This window comes from Acomys minous (genome assembly GCF_964271855.1).
Source record: "Acomys minous genome assembly, chromosome: 8".
NCBI lineage: Eukaryota > Metazoa > Chordata > Mammalia > Rodentia > Muridae > Acomys > Acomys minous.
The window spans coordinates 41,339,786-41,360,914 of NC_140489.1; the positions used below are offsets into that span (position 1 = coordinate 41,339,786).

The following is a 21,129-nucleotide window of genomic DNA, read 5'->3' on the forward strand; positions in this document are numbered from 1 at the left end:
ACCAAGGTCCTCTACAAAAACAGGAGCCCTGGACCACAGAACCATCTCTCTAGACAACTTCTTTTCTTTTTCACAGGGCCACCTATGGACTCCTCTGAAGTAGAAGTAGCTGACCAGCTGACTTCCTGCTTTTCTGATGTAGAATCTCACGCAGCTAAGGCGGGCCTCCAACTGTTATAGAGCGAAAGATGACTAAGAACTCCTGAGTTTTCTGCCTCAGCCTCCTGAGTTCTGAGACTCCAGGAGTGCACCACTGGCAAGTTGTCCAGGCTCTCACTGACACACTGTACACACACACACATGCATATACACCACACACACCACCCACACCCACACCACACTCACACACCACACACACCATACACCACACATAACACATACACAGACTACACATAACACACACACCACACAGAATACACACAGACCATACACCACACAGAACACACACAACGTATGATACACAATACACACACACACACATACACACATACATACCACATGTAAAGAAGTACCAGTTGAGAAGAGGAAAGACCAGTGGCAGTGTGAAGAGGCCAAGAAAAATATTCACATGTCTGAAAATGTCACAGTAAAACTTACCACTATGCATGAAATAGATAATATATACATACAAACATACCCTCATGGCTAGTAGCCAATTAAATAAATAAATAAATAAATAAATAAATAAATAAATAAAACCCCACAACAACCAAAATCCTTCAAACTCTTCTCTACACGAAACAACACTATTGAGTCTTTAAGTTACAGATAAATAAATGTCTATGAGAACCATCTCAAAGGCGTTTAATGAGAGTATTCTTTTACATGCACAGACTTGAAACTAACAAAGTGCCTCTGTGCCTGGGCTATACTGAACTAATTAAGCTCATTTCACAAGTAAAATAAAGGGAGAGAAATATAAGTTCTTCTCAGTCTTGGAATCAGCTGTGCTGTGTGCACTGCTCTTCACTTGAATACTGATTTGTAATACTATCAAGGGAACAACTTCTAATACTGGGAAAACTCTGCCAGGTACAGTAACTCTGTCTATAAGCCTGTCAGGGAAACACCTAACCGCCAAGCACCAGGGGCAGCTGCTCCCAGGTGAACAAACTTCCCACCTTGTACTTTGCAATAAGTCCACCAGGGTGCTCTCTTTGCCCGAGTAACTGCTCGGCTCTGGTGACGTAGGATTCCAGCTCCTTCTGTGCTTCCTCCACCTTTAACCTCGCGTCTCGTCCCTGTGACTCATCGGTTAGGTTCTTCAACACTGCAGACAACTCCACCATGGTGATCTACAGAGGGAAAACAAACAAAACAAAAAACTTCTCAAGGTAACAGCTAGGATGACTTCTTACTAACTTTCTAAGTTTCCAATTTTTTTTCCTAGTAGTTCAGTTTATATTTTACAATGTCATAGGAATATATCATTGGAAACACTTGTATTTTCCAATATGCTCTAAATTATAAAGAAATAAAACATAACGTAAAGTTAACATTCCACAAAATGTTTCCAAGCTTCAGGACAGACCTTCCTCTCGGCCCCCCCATCAACGCTCGGCTCTTAGCAGTAAATTCATTAAATAAGGCATTGACTAGAGACCTGGACTCCCTCTTCCGCTTCTTGAATCTTTGCCTGAAGGCCAGCTCTGAGGACATTTTGGAAAGACTCCAGGCTCGAAGCACTTTGAACATCCATCCGTAAATTGTCTTTGGTTCTGGCCAGAAGTTCTTCATACATAGAGCCTTTGGCAATAAGATGCTACAAAACAAATCAGAGATCACGGTAAATATTCAGATTCGAAGTCATATGCTAACATGCATCAGGAAACTGGAAAATGGTCATTGTTAATCTAGGAAGGATGCACACTTGTATTCTAAAAACTGTTCTTTTTAAAAGACACATTTTTTGGGTTAGGAACGTGGCTCAGTTGGGATAGTGCCTGCTGCCCATGCACAAAGCTGAGTCCCATCAACAAATGGCACCACATAAAATCAGGTGTAGGGTGGGGGCAACAGATATAATCTCTGCCTAGGGAGAGAAAGTTCAAGGTCATCCCTTGGCTCACAGCAAGTTGAGGCCAACCTGGAATACAATCGATATTGCCTCAAAATGTAAAAAAATACAGGTTGGAGAAATGGTTCAGAGGTAAAGAGCGCTGGCTGCTCTTGCAGAGGTCCTGAGCTTGGTTCCCAATACCCACATCAGATGGCGAATAACTGCCTGTAACTCCAGCTTCAGAGGACAATACCCTCTTCTGTCATCTCACGCACATGGTCAAACCCACATAGACATACACACACACACAGAGTCACACACACACACACACACACACACACACAGAGAGAGAGAGAGAGAGAGAGAGAGAGAGAGAGAGTCACACACACACAGAGGCACACAAATCTTGACAGGTGTAGTGGTGCACACCTTTAATTCCAGCATTTGGGAGACAGAGGAAAGCGGATCTCTGTGAGTGGAGATCAGCCTGGTTTACATAGTAAGTTCTAGGACAGCCAGAACTGTATATCCTGTTTCAAAAACCAAACAAACAAAAGAATAAATAAATCTTTTTTTTAAGTCTTAAAAAATCTAAGTGAAACATTTGAAATACTGTATTAACACAAATCAGATTCTGACAAGATCTCTTATAGAATACTCTTTATAAACATTCCAATAAGATAAAAACAGGAAATAATACAATGTCAATAAAAAGAAAAGAAATCAGGAGGATAGCAACTTATAAAAATAAATTTGTTGTTCAAGCCAGGCGTGATGGCACACGCCTTTAATACCGGCCCTCAGGAGGCAGAGGCAGGCGGATCACTGTGAGTTTGAGGCCAGCCTGGTCTACAAAGTGAGTCTAGGACAGCCACGACTACACAGAGAAACCCTGTCTTGAAAATCCAAAAAAATAAAATAAAAATAGAATTGTTATTAGTCAAACTTGAAGGGAATTCAATAAATGTTACTAGAGGAAATACTACTAAAATAATCTTTTTTAAACTATGTTTTGAAACATACAAAAGTAAATTCCAGATGGATTAGAAAGTGATCTGTAAAATATGACGCCTCAATGAAGAACAAACTCTTCAAGAAAATTGACCTGCTGCCTAGATGTATTTAGAAATACAAGCCGAGAAAGACATGACTACACAAATGTATATGCTTTCTCTGTAAAACAAGCTACTAAAGGGCCAATGATTTAGTAGAAATATTTGCCACAGGAATGAAAACAGATCACAGTTCAAAGAGCTTATGTAATTCATTAAGAAAATTCCAAAAAGTCCAGTCTGGTGGCTGCAATCCCAGCCAAACAAAAAACTGAGGCAGGAGGTCACCAAGGCAAGGGCTGCCTGCTTACAGAGCGACTTCAAGGCTCGTCTACACAACCTACAAACTAGTGTGGACCTTTCTTAATGCTAAAAAATACAAAAAGGGCTGGGAATATAGTTCAATAGCAGGTGCCTGCATAGGATTTGTGCACACACACACACTCTTGAAAAAAAAGAAAAGTTAAATTCCAAAGAAAACTCTGAAACAAAAGAACATATAATACAGGGAATTACATGTCTAATAAGCACATAAAAGATAATTCAATCTTATTTGTAAATAGTGACTTTCTAGCTTTCAAGTTAACATAAAAAAGTGAATTGCCCCTCACAAGCAGGATGGGTGTGGTAAATCGGAAGTCAGTGTGGGGCACCTGTGTGCACAGGCCACTCTGACTGGGCTTCCATGTGGCAGGACAGTGGGGATCTTATTGTTAGGACATTAGAACACTCACTCCTAAGTTTGGCTTGTTTCTCTTTTTACTATATAAAAGTAACAAATGAGTTCATATAATAGAAAGGTGTAGTGTGTAAAGAAAAAGCCCCTTTCTCCAGCCGACCCATGCAGCTGTCTCCTGGCCACTCACTGAGCACTGACTTTTAAAGTACGTATGTGCCTGTGCCAGAAATGGAGCACAACGCGGGTCCCAGACACACAAGTAAGTTACATTTCACTTCTCACAGATATTTTTCTGTGGATATAAAAGTATAAGCTACGAAAGCTCAACTCTGTTTTTAAAACAGAAAGAGATTATCCGCATTGTCTGCAGGCTTTCCTACTCTTAAAATCATCTTCAGGCCAGGTAGGGTGGTATACCCCTATACTCCTCGTACCCAGGAGGTGTAGTCAGGGGTTCAGGCATTTGAGGACACACATACACACACACACACACACACACACACACACACACACACACACACACGATATAGTGATATACATGGCCTATTATCTTGATACAATAGAGATTACTTAACTCTTCAATGACTGAAGACATTACATGATTATATTCTTACTGTTTATAAGAAGGATCGTTGTTGGCATTTCTTTTTAGTGGTTGTAAAATAATTTGAAATGGAAAAAAAAAATCATACACCAGGGCCAGCAAGATGGCTCCATGGATAAGGGTACTTCTACCAGGCCTAATGATCTGAGTTTAATCCCTGGGACCCACAGGGTTTAAGGAGAGAATCAATTCCTGCGTGTTACCCTCTGACCTCCACATGTGCGATGTGGCATCCCCCCACCCCACCCCCAGCGCCACATGCACACATGAAATAAATAAGTGTAATTTTAAAAAGATTTAAAATTATGCTTTTAAAACCTGTTTGCTATTGAGTACCTATTTCATTTCTTTCACTAAAACAATTGCAGATGATCTACATTTTAAACAATGAAATTGGGAGGGGCAGGTGGAGCAGGTAAAGTAAGTTCTTTTAATGTTATTTTGTAAGAATGCTTTTCAAACTATTAAAGGTATAGTTGTCACAAACAATGAAAACCTCACATGCTGAAGGAAAAACATTTCCAGCAATGTAGATGCAGAAAAATACATGAGTGTTCTTTTATTCCGCAAACTTCTCATCCTGGCATAGTTAGGACACGCTCGGCCGACCTTACGGTTGTGCTGGAACTCAGTGAATATCCTCAGTTGTCCTAAGGAATAGTGAGATGCACCTGCGCCCCATTGGGTCTCATCTGAGTCAACTTCTTGACTCAGAATGGAGTTCGAACAGTGAGACGGGGACATGGCTGCTTTGATGGGAGAATGTTCACAGCACAGGTCACATAATTCACATGTACCCATTATGGTGAGCAACCACAGGCTTACTGCACTCTCCTTCCGGCCTCTCATACACCAGAGTTTTCCAATCCCCGTGCTATGGGTTGGAAAATGATAAAACCTTACACTCATAAGGCATTCCAAGCATATTAACTGAAGAGGAATCGGTGATTGGCGTCCATGCCATTTTAAAGTTCCCACTAAGAAGCCAGGTGCAGTGGTGCATGCCTGTAATTCCAGCACTCGGGAGGCAGAGGCAGGCAGATCTCTGTGAGTTCGAGGCCAGCCTGGTCTACAAAGCGTGCCCAGGACAGCCAAAGCTACACAGAGAAACCCTATCTCAAAAAACAAAAAGCAAACAAACAAACAAAAAATTCCCAATAAGGAAAATAAATACAGGGTCATTATTATTTACTTTAACATTGTTAGTTTATCTTAAAACACAAACCCATAGAAGTTTCCAGTCACGAATGTGCCATCTTAAGCATGTTCACGGTCATACCTGCAAGGTGTCCGCCGAGGAGCCATCTGCATCAGCTCGGTGTCGAAGTGGATCCAAGACAGCTTTGGTTTCCGACTGCCAGATTTTCACCTGTTGGGTGAGTCTTTCGACCTCTTCACTCACTTTCAGTTGTACGGCTGATCCTTCATCTTCTACTTCTTGCTTTTCCACAGCCTACAACATTCAAAACTATCACTAAGAATATATCATTGTATTATGAAAACGTTGTTTACAAATTATATCACGATCCTAACGGATATGAATCTAACACCAAGTTACATGGCACTTGCTTAAACGACAAGACAGAAGAACACACTAGGTATTTATTCCTAACGAATTAGAAATGCCTCTGTGTGACCATCACAGAGCAAACATCCTTGGCCAGGCCCAGAGAGTGGAGCTCTCTAGACATCTAGGCTTTGGGTCAGAGCTTCTGTGGTCTACACAACTGCTCGTTTGTAATGTAAGACCCAGTTCCACAGTGATAACACGGAAGCTCGCATCACTTTAGAAAATGAAAAGAGCAGTCACGCATGTTAGTTTAATGATATCATTTCTGTCAGCTCGATAAGATCATCTCATTTTATAAGTAACACTGAAACTTAGAAAATTAATCTGAATGAGCCTGTCTAAAACTCATATTCAATTAAAGTCAGCTATTACTAACAGTAATTATACAGTATCATCAAAAAGGCACTCAGAGCCAAGCTAGGTATGGTGGCACACGCCTTTAATCCCAGCACTCAGAATCCCTCTGAGTTTGAGACCAGCCTGGCCTATTTACTGAGTTCAAGACCAGCGAGGGTTACATAAAGAAAACCTGTCTCAACACAGAGGGGGGGGGGGGGGGGAAGGGAGAGGGAGAGGGAGAGAGAGAGAGAGAGAGAGAGATGCATCTCAATATTTTAAGGGTACAGAGACTTATATTTTAAAATATATCACATAAATTACAATCTTTCCAGACTTCCTTTAATTACATTCTTTTTTCTTTTTTTTTCTTTTTTCTTTTTTTTTCTTTTTTCTTTTTTTTTTTTTTGCCCTGTGCAGTGCTACAGACAAAACCCTAGCCTCCTGCATGCCAGACAAGCAAGTGCTCTATCACTGTGCTACTTAACCATTAGGCATTCTTTTTTTTCTCTCTCTCTCTCTTAATTAAAAAAAGAATTATTTTATGTGTCCTCTATTTTCCTGAATGTATATTGGTACACCTTGTGTGTGTTTGGTACCTACAGAAGCCAGAAGAGAGTGTTGAATCCCTGAAACTGGAGTTACAGAGAGTTGTGAACCATCATATGGGTGCTGGGAATCGAACTTGGGTCCTCCGCAGGAGCAGCAAGCACTCTTAACCCAGGAGCCACCTCTCCATCTCTCCATCCACTAAGCATGCTGACTACTGAGAACACTAGCATCCCTTCTGCCAGCTAGCTAAATCATGTATGTGAGGCGATACGACTGGCTCTGGGGTACAGCACATATCTGAAACTGCGGGTAGTTATCACTACACATGTATGATTTTACTTGATGTTTTTCCCCCCCTTTCATAGTCTTACTTACAGTCTAATATCCTCAAAGTTGCCCATCGCAACAAGGAGTATTAGTTATTCTTTTTCCCTTTCCACAGAAAGTAAGCAACACAAAAAGAACTTGGTGACTAGCCAACTCTGCGAGCTGCCCGATGTGTCCAACCTGTGGCCCACAGGTCCCGTGTGGCTGAAGAAAACTATGAGACGGCCTACCCCAAAATTCCCAAACTTATTTCCATCATTAGGTTGTCTTGCCTTTTGCTGTTTGTTTATGTAACTCGATGGCCAGTTCTCGAGCATAAACTTTGTAGGTGACAGCAGGTTGGACACACCTGATAGGGCATTTTCAAACACTAGTCAGAAGTCCATCAGAGAAGACATGAACTTGATCGACACCACTCAAACGTCCTGTGTGCTTTTATTGACGTAGAAGCACAGAGTGGGCTGAGAAGCATGAAGTCCCTTCATGAGTAGGACCACTAAATCTTTTCTGTAATCAACGACAGTGCCATGACTATTTTCTAGCAGTGCGTACGCCTCCCACTGCTCCATCCGGCCCTTTTTAAAGAAAAGTAACGGAGCTACATCATTCCTATGTGAGTGTGCCAACTACACCGACCTTACCTTTATGTCCTCGCCATGACTGTCACCAGGGTCTGCTGGCACAGCTGATTCCTGAGACTGAATTGTTCCAGAACTGTCCCCAGGGGGCTGATCCAGAACTTTCATAAGCGGCAGTTTCAGTTCCTATAAAAATTGACTTTGTAAGTTGCATGTGCTTGTTTCTAACTCTTTGATAACATTTATCAAATATAACAAATGTAAAACTATAGTTAAATATACTTTTAGTGTTGTGAAATATGTATTTATGGCCAGGTGTGGTGGGGCACATTTGTAATCCCAGCACTTGGAAGGTAGAGGCAGGAGAATCAGGTGTGTAAGGCCTTTCTCACCTATGCAGAGAATTCATCACAAACACAAACAAGAATTGTCTACTAAGAATACCTAAGAAATTGTTATGAACAAGTAAAAGAATGATTAAAATTTTTATTATAATTTTTTATGATAAATTTTAATGTAAAAATAATTAAGAATATGTGTAGGCACTTAAAGAGCTGGATAGATAATACAATGCTTATATTTTTGATAAGGGAACTCAGGCATATATTAGAAAATGCTCAAACATTAAAAGTTCTCTTCAATATATACCAGATTTTCTGGCATATAAGGTGACCCCCAACTTTAATGTTAACTTTTCCAGTTAAAATATAGAGTTTGCAGCCCGAATCTGCTGCACAGGGTATGCCTTAGAAGAGGGGCAGTCTTGGCCGGGCGTGGTGGTGCACGCCTTTAATCCCAGCACTCGGGAGGCAGAGGCAGGCGGATCGCTGTGAGTTCGAGGCCAGCCTGGTCTACAAAGCGAGTCCAGGACAGCCAAGGCTACATAGAGAAACTCTGTCTCGAAAAACCAAAAAAAAGAAAAAAGAAAAAAGAAGAAGAAGAAGAGGGGCAGTCTTAAACGGCGAGTATATTCCCAAACTCCATATTTTAACTGGAAAAGTTAACATTAAAGTCGGGGGTCATCGTATACACTGGAAAATATGGTATGTTCACAAAAGACATTAAAATATCTTTATGTATATGTCCATCATTATAGTGGCTATAATAGCCCACACAGCAGAAAGAACCAAAATGTATATTATGTGATGGATAAGCATATAAAACCTGGCACATTCATGCAACAGGCTTCCACTCTCCCATGAAAAGGAATGAAGTGCAGTTACAGAGTACATCTGAATGAACCTTAAAAGCATTGTGCCAGGATGCTAAGCCAGTCATGAGGCAGCACATACGATTCTATTCATATGAGATGCTCAAAACAGCGAATCTACAGACAAAGGAAGTAGACTGGTAGTTATCTAAGGTTGGGAGGTTGGAGATGAACTGTGACAGAAGCTACCGGTGCAGGCCATTTCCATGAAGGGATGACAGTGTTCTCAAAGCGACAGCCCAGCAAGCATGGGGACCTGAGTTCAGAACCCCAGCCTACAACATATTAAAGCCAGGTAGAGTGGTGCGCATTTGTAGTCCCAGTACTGAGGCTACAGATGGGATCACGGAGGATTGCTGCAAGAGAGTCTAGCCAACTGGTAAGCCCCAGGCTCAGTGAAAGACCTTGTCTCAAAAGTAATGTGGGCAGCACACACACACACACACACACACACACACACACTCCTACGTGCACAAAGAGATATGCACAGATAGCATATACTCCAAAAACTCCTGACTGTATTAATGCACACAAAGCTGTGACTCTGCTAATCGCTACTGAGCTATCCACTTATGATCGAATTATCAATTATGCGGGCTATATCCCCGGAAAGCTGTTACCGGAAACAAGAACGTACGAGCGGAGTTTTTGTGAGGAACTTCCTCCATCTTTTATTCAGCCTTCTCAGTTCTCTAGAGACAGAAGATCCAACTTCACCATTGCTGACGTCAAGTAGGAAGCTGCCCACCTCGTTCAGAGACGTGTATTTTGCATCCCACTGGGAGAGAGTCTCAAAGGGAACCTGCGTAACACATGAGCAACAGAAACAGCCAACAGTATATTTGTATTTCTAACACCCACAGCAAGTCTCTGCTGAAGCTGACTGCGTGTGAAAGCCTTTGCAGACACACCGACTTCCCAGCTCACTGTCTCAGACTCCTGCCTGGCAGTTGCCCGGCACTGTCCTGATCCAGGCCCCGGGCTCGTCAGAAGTGCCTGATGAACAAGCAGAGGTCCCCAGACCAACGTTCAGTGGGAAAGGCTATCTAGATCCACTTTTCACAAAGGGGGGGGAAAAAAAGACAGAAACAAATACTATTTTCTAGGTAGCATATAAAAATAATGATGAATTACACCGACATTCTTTCCACATAGCTGATAATAAATTACACATAACTCAGGAAAGTTTCCATCTTGAACCTACAATCCAGAACTGCTGCCACGATGCCACGGGGGCTGCCAGCCACGATGCCACGGGGCTACCAGCGATCTCCTTAGAGCTTAACTCTGGAGTGGACATGGCAGCATCCATCTCCTAGAGCCAATGCTGCTATTAGATTATTGAACTAGATGACTTAAAGTGAGATGTGTTAACTAATTCTTGGCCTAGAAACTATGTAAAACCATTACCAAAGTGTTACTGGCCTCTATTGAGTGAATGAATCTAGGACCCTCTTTGGGAGAAACCCAGGAAGGATTTAGGGGTGAAAAGTTTTACTAAACGGAAAATTGTAATTCTTCAAAACAGTGGTTTAGGCAGGCATGGTAGTGCATGCCTCTCGTCCTATTGCTAAGGAAGTTCCATGAAAACAGGAGAATCCTGGCTCCAAAGCCCGCCTAGAGCATATAGCCAAGAACATGTCTCAAAAAAGAGGGGGTAGGGACAGATTCCAGGCATCCCACATATCAGAGGGTGCTATACTACTGACTTACACCACCAACCCGTACTAATGTATGTCAGAGTCCTTTCTGTACTTTCTAAAGAGAGGAGTGTAGTAGGGGGGTTCAGGGTGTTGCTTGCTTGGCAGAGAGCTTGCCTAGCCAGCACAAAGCCTAGGTTCCATCCAAGCACTGCACACACCTATAACCTATAATGCACTGTCCACCTATAATCCTTGAACTCAAGAGGTAGAGGCATGAGGTCAGACGTTCAAAGCCATCTTCCACTACACGGGGAACTCAAGGCCAGCCTGGTATAAAAGAGACTGTGTCATAGATAGATAGATAGATAGATAGATAGATAGATAGATAGATAGAGTGGAGGTGATATGTTTTCTAAAATCTGTATTATATATGTAAATGTGTGTGCCCATAAACATACCATGTGAAGACTCTCTGACTATTACATTAGGGAAAAAAAAATTCTCCCCCAAGATCTTGAAGAATTTTCTAGAAAATATGTTTACTCCTTTATAGACACAATGGAGTCAAAATGCACCTCCAAACAAACAAACAAACAAAACAAAACAAAAAGTAAATTTAGCTAGCCATGATATTAATCCCAGAGCTCAGGAGCCAGGGGATCCGCAAGTTCAAAGCCAGCCTGGCCTATGTAGCCAGTCTCCCAAAATAAAACATAAAACCGAACAGTGCCATTGATTTCCAGTACCTCTTTAATTTGTTCCTTCTTTGTCATGTCGAAAGAAGCCTTCAGTAGAGGGAGGTCTTCCTCGTAAGTTGCCCAGCACGCCAGCACTCTTTGCAGAGTGGCCTTGGTGTTATGTATGCGTTGTCTGTGTGTGTGAACGCTCTTTTCCAACGTCATGTACTCCTCTTTAATATTCTCACATTCTCCAGCTACATCAGCAAAACAAAACACTAGTCTTAGAAAGCAGATTTCGTTTGAAAATAATATTTGGAAAACAAGTTGCATTATCTGGCAAATGTGCATGTTTCCTAACAATATTAAAAACAAACAAACGACAAAAATTTCCAAGGAAGACACGCATTAAAAAAAAAAGTTAATTCCCAAACCATTAAAGAAAAATAAATGTCATCTTGAAAGGATGGCCATCCCGCTAAAAAGCAACTAGGATACTTTACCCAAATTCTTATACGTTTCTTCACATTTTTGAAAAGAAGTATCAAGTTGAGCTAGGAACTTTTTCTCTTCAATAAATTCCTGTGAAGGAGAGGAAAAAATGATTAATGGGTTTTACTTTTGAAAATGTGCCAAGAAATCCAGATGTTGGCATTGATGTCAGTAAAGGGCAGAATTGACAGGAAAAAAAAAATTTAAGTACATTAATACCAAGTCATTGCAGTAGCAGAAAAGAAAGGGACAGACTGTGGTGGGCCTAGGCCTTAGGAGATGTGAGCGCACAATGGCTCAGGACGATGGTCACGTGAATTCACACTGCTTTCTCTTGCTAGGGAAAGGCACATCCAAACTCTACTACGGCACCTACTTCAGTAACAGCTTGCAGTTGTATCACCTGCTTTTGTTTCGAAGGTTTTATTCACATTAGTAAATCCTCATTGGCTACAGTAGGCTACTTTTTCAGGAGCTATCCCCACCTGTACAAAAATGACTATGAAACTCCCACTACCTAAAATCAGCTACAGGAAAACACGGAGCTAAACTCGGAGCTGACTCTAAACTCACTGCTTATTCTATTCATATTTTGTACCAGCAAACTGCTGTGATTGCTGACACAGAAAAATGTAAATCCAAGGCTGAACATGGTGGCACGCTCCTGTAATCAGTTTGAGACCAACCTTGCTACATAAGAACCTGTCTCAAAACTACAAATGAACAGACAAAAGCCCAGGAAAAAAAAAAAAGAAAGAAAGAAAGAAAGAAAACTAAGACTTCAGAAAAGGCAAAACATTATATATAGCATTAATCTACATATTTTATATATAGATAAAACCTAGCCCAGTTTGGAATGATGCCTCCCATTTGGAAGCACACTGCATTTAAGTGATAAATCATAATCAAGTATGTCTTTGTCATCCTTTTCTATTTTCCTCTGAAACTTATAATTTTGGATTTCTCAAGTCCCCATATCCCCCATTCCCAAAAGCAAAGAAAGAAAATGAAGGTCAAAAGCTATCAGGAAGGGCTGGAGAGATGCCTCAGCAGTCAAGAGCACTCATTGACTGCTCTTCCAGAAGTCCTGAGTTCAAGGCCCAGCAACCACATGGTGGCTCACAACCATCTATAATGTGATCTGTTGCCCTCTTCTGGCCTGCGGGTGTACATGCAGGCAGAGCTCTGTATACATAATAATTTTTTTTTTTAAAGCTATCAGGAAAGAATGTGCTCTTGCTGTGCTTCAGTTTGAACTTCTGCAATGTACACACCATTTTTCTCTGAAGCATCTAGGCCATTTCCTATTCAAACCTGGGCAAAGGTCAGCAGGTGGCTCCACGGTGCATGAAGACACTTGCCACTGTGCCTGAAGAACCGAGTTCAATCCCTGGGACCCACATGATGGAAGGAAGACAAGAACTGACTCCCACAGGTTGTCATCTGACCTCCATATGCATATGTGGCATGGGCCCTCAGCCACCAACAAATCAAAGTAAATATATATATATATATATTTATATATATTTTTATATATATATATATATATATATATTTTTTTTTTTTTTTTTTTTAAAAACTAAAAATAAAACTGGAGAGACTTAAGACCAAAGTTCTCAAAGAAAAGCTAGCGGTTGAATGAAAACATAAACTGAAAAAGGGGGAAATTATGAAAAAAAAGTAAGTGAAAGAAGAAAGTTGTAACTGGGGGGGGGAGGGGGGGAGGGACATAAAGGCTTCTCTGAAGTAATAACCGCCCTGACTCCATCTTGAACACAGCAACCCTCGCCTTCCCACTCTTTTGTCTTCCTGTCATTTGACCACCGCTGATGTTCTCCGGGAAAACTGAAGCTAATGAGCTCTAGCAACAAAAACCCACACCTAGACCGGAAGAATTCCAGAGCTAATCTACAACCCGACAAGGGAAGCCGGTGCCCAGGCCCAGGCTGCAGCAGCTCACATGCCAGTCTTCCAGCAGGACTTCCACGGACTCCTTGCTCCCGTAAGCGACGTTCCAAACGTCTAACTTTGCCTTCGCTTCATCCAGCAGGGCAAGAACCGAGTACTTAGAGCCTTGAAACTCCAGAAGTGGGATGAATTTCCTACCCGGAATGCTGTTGATTCTGGAAAACAAGCGGGTTTTAGAATTGACCAAGGGTCAGAAATCTGTTTGGCATTTTAAAATAGATTCTGATTTAACTTTTTCTATTCAAACACCTGGAACTCAAATGTATCAAGAGTGTACCACACCCTTCACCCCAGCCCATGTCCCGTGGGTGTGTGTGTGGTGTGTGTGTGTGTGTGTGTGTGTGTGTGTGTGTGTGTGTGTGTGTGTGTGTGTGTGTGTGTGTGTGTGTGTGTGGTGTGTGTGTGGTGTGTGTGTGTGTTTGTGTGTGTGTGTGTGGTGTGTGTGTGTGTGTGTGTGTGTGTGTGTGTGTGTGTGTACACAGAGGCCAGAAAAAGGCCTTACATGCCTCAGAGCTGCAGTTACAGGCATCTGTGAGACCCCAGAGTTGTAACACGGGTGCTGGGATCCAAACTCTGGTCCTCACGATTGCATAGCCAGGATTCATAACTCATTATTCCTCTCTCCACCCCCCATCTTTACTCTCTAAAAATGCACTTTTATACCCGCTGCCTTGATCTAGTGTCCTTGGGAGACATGGACAGCGCAACTGTCATGATCCCATGTTTACAAATGGGAAAACAAGCAAGCTCAGAAAGACAAAGCCCCCATCCCAGGAGCCGACTGTCCAATGACACAGGATGGGAGCATTTACATTCCTATTGCAAAACCATGAGGGTGTGGTTTTTGAGATGTAGAAACAGATATGTCAGACATTATCTGAAAGCCTCTATGTCTGTGGTATGCGAGCAATGCTATTGCTAAACAGGAGCAGGGCGGTTGTGAAACAGCGCTGTTACGAACCGTCTTCTCATTTCCTCCAATTTATCAGGTGGCACAACGGGCAGGCTGCTCTCATCGCGGTTTTCGAAGGCCAAAAGAATATTCAAATGATAGTCAAAGCTGCCCATCAGACTCTGAAAGAAATCAGATTTATCTCTAAATGCTGCCATGAAAGGAATGCCCATTATGCTTAAAACTTATATATCTGTTTTTTTTAAAGGCATAAATCCCAATGGATGGATGGATGGTTGGATGGATGGATGGATGGATGGATGGGTTGACTGATTATTTGATTGACTGAGATAGGGTCATATATTGCAGCCTCTGCTGGCCTGGAACTCACTATGCACCTGGCCTCAATTTTGTTGTAATGCTCCTGCCTCAGCCTCCAGAGTGCTATAGGCATGAGCCATCATGACTGGTTCTCTTCTCTTCCTTTCTAACCTAAGACCTTCATGAACCATTATTTCACATTTCAGCATAAATGTTTTTAAGTGGGTCAGTTTCCCAAGGAGAAGCATGCAGTGGCTTTGGCAAACCCATTAGCAAAACCGTTTGTTTTCCCAAGTCTCCCCATCCCTCTAGAGACACAACTGCCCTCATCTCCCGAACCAAATATTTGCACATGTTTGCAGTGAGAGCCCTAATCACCCTCATTTTCTTCCACGTGGCATCTTTTTGTTTTGGTTGGTTGTCGCAGCTGCTTTAGAACTGGCTGGCCTCTAACTTTCCTGATTTTCATCATGAACATGAGAGCACCTCCATTTTCTTGGAGGTTGTTTGTCATGGGGTCTCATGTCGCCCAGCTGGCCTCAGATTTACTATACAGCCAAGGATGACCCTGAACTCCAGTTCTCCTGCCCCTACCTCCCGGATACTGGGATTACATCTGGCACCACCAAGGGCACACATGGAAGTCATCTCAGGATCCCAGGGCAGGCTCGCCATACCGCCCTCAGCCACTGTTGTATTTGCTTGTTTTCTTTCTAGAATACAATCTTCCTCAGGGTCCGACCTGAACAAAGGGTGGAATTTTCCACAAATCTCTTTTCCTACCTTGAATAAAGACATTTTCCCTTGGATCAGAGTCATGGCTTCAGAGGAATTCTGGGAGGTCGGCAGCCCTTCCTCCATAAGCCCCTCCACATCCCTGAGCCACGCATCAGTCTCTTTGAGCGGGGAAGGCAAGGAGTCATCCAGCTGGGCTTTCCATGCAGCGATCTGAAATAAGGCAGAACCGTCCTTTGTCAGCGCTCGCCTCGCCTAGCCCTTCCTTGACGCATGTTCAGTTCATGTGCCTCAGAAAGCCATAGAATGTTATCAACGGGCAAACTTCTTAGTTCTAAATATTATTTTACTATTTGCAGAGGAGAAAAGTAATTAGTTTGAAAGCTGTTGGAAAAGAAGGCGCAAGAGAAAGAAAGGTTTGGAAGAATCTCAAATTAGTTGCATAGAGATGCTGCAGGATATTTGATCCCATTGTGAACTCCAAGATTGCGAAATGTAAAAACCTGTTTCTTGTTTGGTGTGGCTCAGCCCTAGCACACACCTTTTAATCCAAGAGCTTTCTGTACACAGGATTTAATAAAGTTAACCCTAGGTGAAGAGATAGGGCAAGAAACCAGCTGACAGGGATTAAAGAGTAGGAAGGACTTTGAGTTGAAGTGTATTTAAGGCAGGGTGGAGAAGAAGCAGGCTTTTAGGCTTCTGAGCTTTGAGCTAGCAAGCCTTTGGCCTTGGAGTTTTCGGCCTTTTCCTCCTGGGATATCAGCTGAGCTAGAGAGCTTTTTGGGCTTTTTCCTCTGAGACGTGAGGTGAGTAAGAAGGTCAACTGGGTGCTTTCTCTGACTCCGAGCTAGCAGGTTTTCACCCCAGCATCTGGCTCCTGATTTTTTTTTTCAGTAAAGTCAAATGTTTTGGATTTGCTTTTATTTTATAACAACATAGAGGAAATTGGCTTTAGTTGTTTTATAGATGTCGGGTTCTAGAATGCTCTGGGAAGTGATTTTTAAATGAATTTATAGAGTTCATTGTAGGATTCACTCACTTTACTGCACTTACAGAGAGACTGTGTGGCTCAAAAAGTCAGTCTAAGGAATAATAATAAGTTGAAAATTAAAAAAAAAACTTTTAAAAACTGAATGTTACATGCTAAAAACAAGTTGTACAATAAGAATTTGCCATGATCAAAATTATAAACACTTTAGGATGCACACTGTAACCCCTGGAGCAATCACTAAAAACTTAATACACAAGCAGAGCCTAAAGCGAATATGTTAAAACAGATTTTTTAAAAAATGAAGACTCAAAAACAGAGAGAATATACAAATTAAAGAGTAAAAGGCAGCCATGCAAGGTGGCGCATGCCTGTAATTCCAACATACAGGAGGGAGAAGCAGGTGGATCTCTGTGAGTTCAAGGCCAGCCAAGGTTACAAGGAGAAACCTTGTCTTGGAAAAAAAACAAAAACCATAAACAAGCAAGCAAACAAACAAACGAATAAATAACAAAAGGTAAAAAGCTATGCTTAAATTAAGAAATAGGAACAATTATATTAAGTATAAATGTACTAATCACTCCTATTAAAAGGTCAGAATTGTCAGAATAAATAAGAAAAGTCTATGTATTGTCTTTAATAGACACACCATAAAGACTTAATGTGTTAAAATAAATGAAGGAGAAATGTGTAATTCAAACAGCATCAGAATATCAAAATCAGAACATGACACTCATATCAAATAAAGTAGATACTAAGCAAGAGTCTCACTAAATATACTACCTATGTTAGTTGTGTACTACTTAATATGCTTAGTTGTATATTATAATATACTAAACATATTAATAAATATAAGTAAATATAAACTTTTATATAATAAAATTATTAATAAATATAAGTAATATATAAATTTAGTAGTATGCTATTAAATATGAATATTTATACTACTTATATTTGGTGAGCTATTTCATACAGTGTCAGTTGGTCAGAAAGACATAACTATTATAAATCTACATACACCTAATAAAGTTTTAAAATGCACATAACAGAACTTGACAAAATTAAAGAGGGGTCCTACAGATTTGTTTTGTTTTTGTCTTGTTTTTTGAAACAGAGTTCCTCTGTGTAATAGCCCTGGCTGTCCTAGAACTCACTCTGTAGACCAGGCTGGCCTCGAACTCATAGATCCACCTGCCTCTGCCTCCCGAGTGCTGAGATTAAAGGTGTGCGCCGCCACCACTCAGCTCTACAGATGTTTAAACTTCAGCAGTTAAGGAACTAGGCAAAAGCCAGTCAAGACATTGGCAGGATGACAAGAGTACTGGCCACCTTGTCTTAACTGATATTATACCAAACTGCTGAAGAATACGAGCTTTTCGAAAGAGCATGTGGCTCTACCATTACACCACATGCTGGACTGTAAACCAAATCTTAATAAACTTGAAAGAATGAAAACCACAAGTGTGTATGACACTCGCATACACATCGTCCTATTGGGTTCCCACGTCCTCCATATAGCTTTTCAAGCATCTTTGATACTGACCAATGATGGGAGGGAAGAGGCTACAGTTCACCCAAAACGTCAATCACCTACAATAGCAAATGCTACGTTATCCACCATGAAAACCCGAGAAGTACTGGCCAGTGTAACTTTGGATCATCTTGTATTTAAGCAGAGCGCTATAAAGTTCTTTTAAAATTCAACTCCTATCTAAATAATGTTATGGAAGGGGGAAAAAAACAAAGCAGGATCTTATTTTTTGATGAAGCATCTAACCTGTCTCCCAGAGCATTCCTGATGGAAGTCTAGAGTCAAGTGTTCACCCAGCAAAGCAACGCTGCCCCCAGAAGAGTTCTGCTAAGCTATGTATTCGACACTTTTACATATTTACGTATCATTATCACAGTCACCTGGTGCACGAGGCCGGTCCAGCCTTGCCTCAGCTGTAACTGGTCTTCGTTTGGCTCGTTCATGTTCTCTTTCGGTGACAGGACATCCACGTAGGATGCCTTCTCTTCACTCAGTGACTCCATAAAGGACTGCAGACTCTGCGATTAGAGGAACATTTTATAATTAACCTTACAACACTTAATTCCGTTTATGAAACGTAATCTGCTACCTCAAAGTCTATAGCTAGAGGCTATGTTTAAGTCTGGCTTAGACAAAAGTAAACATCTCTGAGTTCGGGACCCCTCTCTGACCTGGCTTCTTCTAATAATTTGAGTGACTGGAAAACAGTATAGGTGTATGTCAGCTGCAGGATTTCTACTGAAAGGCGTGGCAGAGCCATCTGTCTACAGGACAGATCATGATGCCACCTGTAAAATCTGTCCAACCCAGAGCAGCTGGCAGTTCTTTTTAACCCCTCTGGGGCGGCTCTCACTCTCTACATCAGACGGCTATGGAACTATATATGCAAGGCTGACCTCAGACTCACGGCAATCCTCCTGCCTCAGCCTCCCAACTGCACAGAATACATATCTGAGCCACATAATGATTTCCAAAGTGGTTTTTGACTCACATAGATTGTGCCAACCCTCCTAACGTATTCCACACACACTATAAATCCCCTTCCGCCTGCACTGGGATTTCAGAACAAGCCTTTCTTGGTTTACACTTGTATGTAGTAGTAGTGTTTTAGACTTACCAAATCTGTGTTATTTAAAACATTATAAAATCATTAATAATACTCCTAATTATACTTAATATAAGTTGGGTATGGTAGTAGGGACTGTTATGTCCCAGATATGTGAGAGGCTGAGACAAAAAAAAAAGTTATTTGAACTCAAGAGTTCATGGGCAGGTTGATGAAATTGGTAATATTTAGCCTTGAAAATAAATAAATAAACAAATAAAATAAACAGCAAAAAATTACTTTATCTCTGATAATAGCATCATAAAACCTTTTACTGAAGAAACACGAGCTTCTGATACATGTAGGGGACAGGCTATATGGCCAATGTTCTTCCATCCTGTCAGAGCCTAGGTTCCTATTTCTTCAGCAGTCTGCCATTTACCAGAAACCAGCTGACCCTGTCATGGTTCAGCAGTTAGACACCTGTTGTGGTTTATTGTGGGGGACGGTCATTCTAAGACCCCCGAGCTCATAGTAAAAGCTACTCCTTTCTGGCTATAAACTAGCTTTTCCAGTAAGACTACTGGTAAAAATCAGATTAAAGGCCTGCCGCCTGCGAGCAGCAGTTGCAGGAACTTTTTCCTGACTAACCAGATCTTTGACAACTTCCCTTTCTCTCTGGAATTTCTCTCCTGCAATTATAGCAGCTGTAAAGGTAGATACCTGCTAAAGCATTCCAGAGTTAGGTATCCATAGCAACCCTTGTTTACGCAAATACCCATGCCTTTGTGCCTATATAAACTCTGTGAAATTTTTCAATAAACGGGCTTTGATCAGAATCCAGACTTGCCCCCTTCTTCGTGTCTTGTGTTCTGTCCCTATACAGGAAAATTCTCCTCCTGAGCATCAGTCGAACCCAGGCAGGCCGGGGCAATACACTACTAAGTCAACAAGGTAGTGGGAGCAAGGTACTCTGGCTGACCACGGGGCATCTCTTCAACCTCAGACATGTGCCTGGGGGAAGAAGCCCACAGATCCGATGCTGTGGTGATCAAAGGACGAAGAGAATTTCTGGTCCCTCCCTCCCCTACAGACTCCAAGCCAAACAGGACCGCATGGTCCACAAGTCACGTGATCCATTCAGTGTTGAATTTGGAAAGGCTGATTCATCCAGCTCCCTCGGGGCAATGAAGGGCCAGAAGGCGTTAAGGGCTGTGCAAGCACTTGACAATATCATCCTTATTCAGGACAGAGAACTGGTGGGAAGCACAAAGTCACACAGACAACGGGTTCTAAGAAACCCTCACTGGCTTCCTCAAGATCGTACAGTTAATAATTAACAATGCCTTAGAAAAATCAACAGAATGTCAAAGGAGCTGGGACCTTAAAGCCACACTCCACTCTCGGAACGTTGTATACATTCAGAGAAGCCATGCAGGGCCTCTAAAACTTAATGTCTTCCTGTGTGAAATGGAATTAATACCACCAAGTTCAGGGAGATGCGTCAGCCTGTAAAAGACTTCTCAGCGGGGGTGGGGGGTGGGGGGCAGGGGGTGGGGCTTGCTCATAGCGAATGGGCAGTGTCCAGTGAGAACATCACCACTGTACACAGGATCCCTGGTCGAAGGCCTGTGCTATAATTCTGCATAGCGCAATGATAACCTCCTGGGTTTTTTTTTTTTTCCTTTCATCCAATATTCATGATGAGGGAATGGTCTGCTCAAAATCAGAGATGGAAGATCTCGCATTACAGAGGGAAAAATGATAAAGCTCTCTCATCGGCTCAGGCCCAGGTATAACATGGGCATAACTACAAAGAGGACTTAAGTAGACACAACTCTATGCTGGTACCATTTTTCTTTACAAAAGCAGGAGTCCAGAGCCAGGGCCTATAGTCTGCATCCTTGCTGTAGGGCCCTGTAGTTCAGAC

The 21,129-nt window shown here is 41.9% G+C and overlaps 1 protein-coding gene across 5 annotated transcripts in view; it reads right to left on the reverse strand.

Moving 5' to 3' along the window:
* SYNE2 (spectrin repeat containing nuclear envelope protein 2) overlaps positions 1–21,129 on the reverse strand; it is a 311,925-nt gene that overhangs the window by 201,792 nt on the left and 89,004 nt on the right. For all 5 annotated transcript variants that reach the window (XM_084791617.1, XM_084791618.1, XM_084791619.1 and 2 more), the window contains exons 11-21: positions 18,535–18,672; positions 15,684–15,848; positions 14,649–14,761; positions 13,680–13,842; positions 11,731–11,809; positions 11,297–11,484; positions 9,545–9,709; positions 7,761–7,883; positions 5,614–5,787; positions 1,604–1,762; positions 1,122–1,295 (exon numbers count right to left, since the gene is read on the reverse strand). In XM_084791617.1, the coding sequence (XP_084647743.1) occupies positions 1,122–1,295; positions 1,604–1,762; positions 5,614–5,787; positions 7,761–7,883; positions 9,545–9,709; positions 11,297–11,484; positions 11,731–11,809; positions 13,680–13,842; positions 14,649–14,761; positions 15,684–15,848; positions 18,535–18,672 (1,641 nt within the window). The remainder of the gene's footprint in view (positions 1–1,121; positions 1,296–1,603; positions 1,763–5,613; positions 5,788–7,760; positions 7,884–9,544; positions 9,710–11,296; positions 11,485–11,730; positions 11,810–13,679; positions 13,843–14,648; positions 14,762–15,683; positions 15,849–18,534; positions 18,673–21,129) is intronic.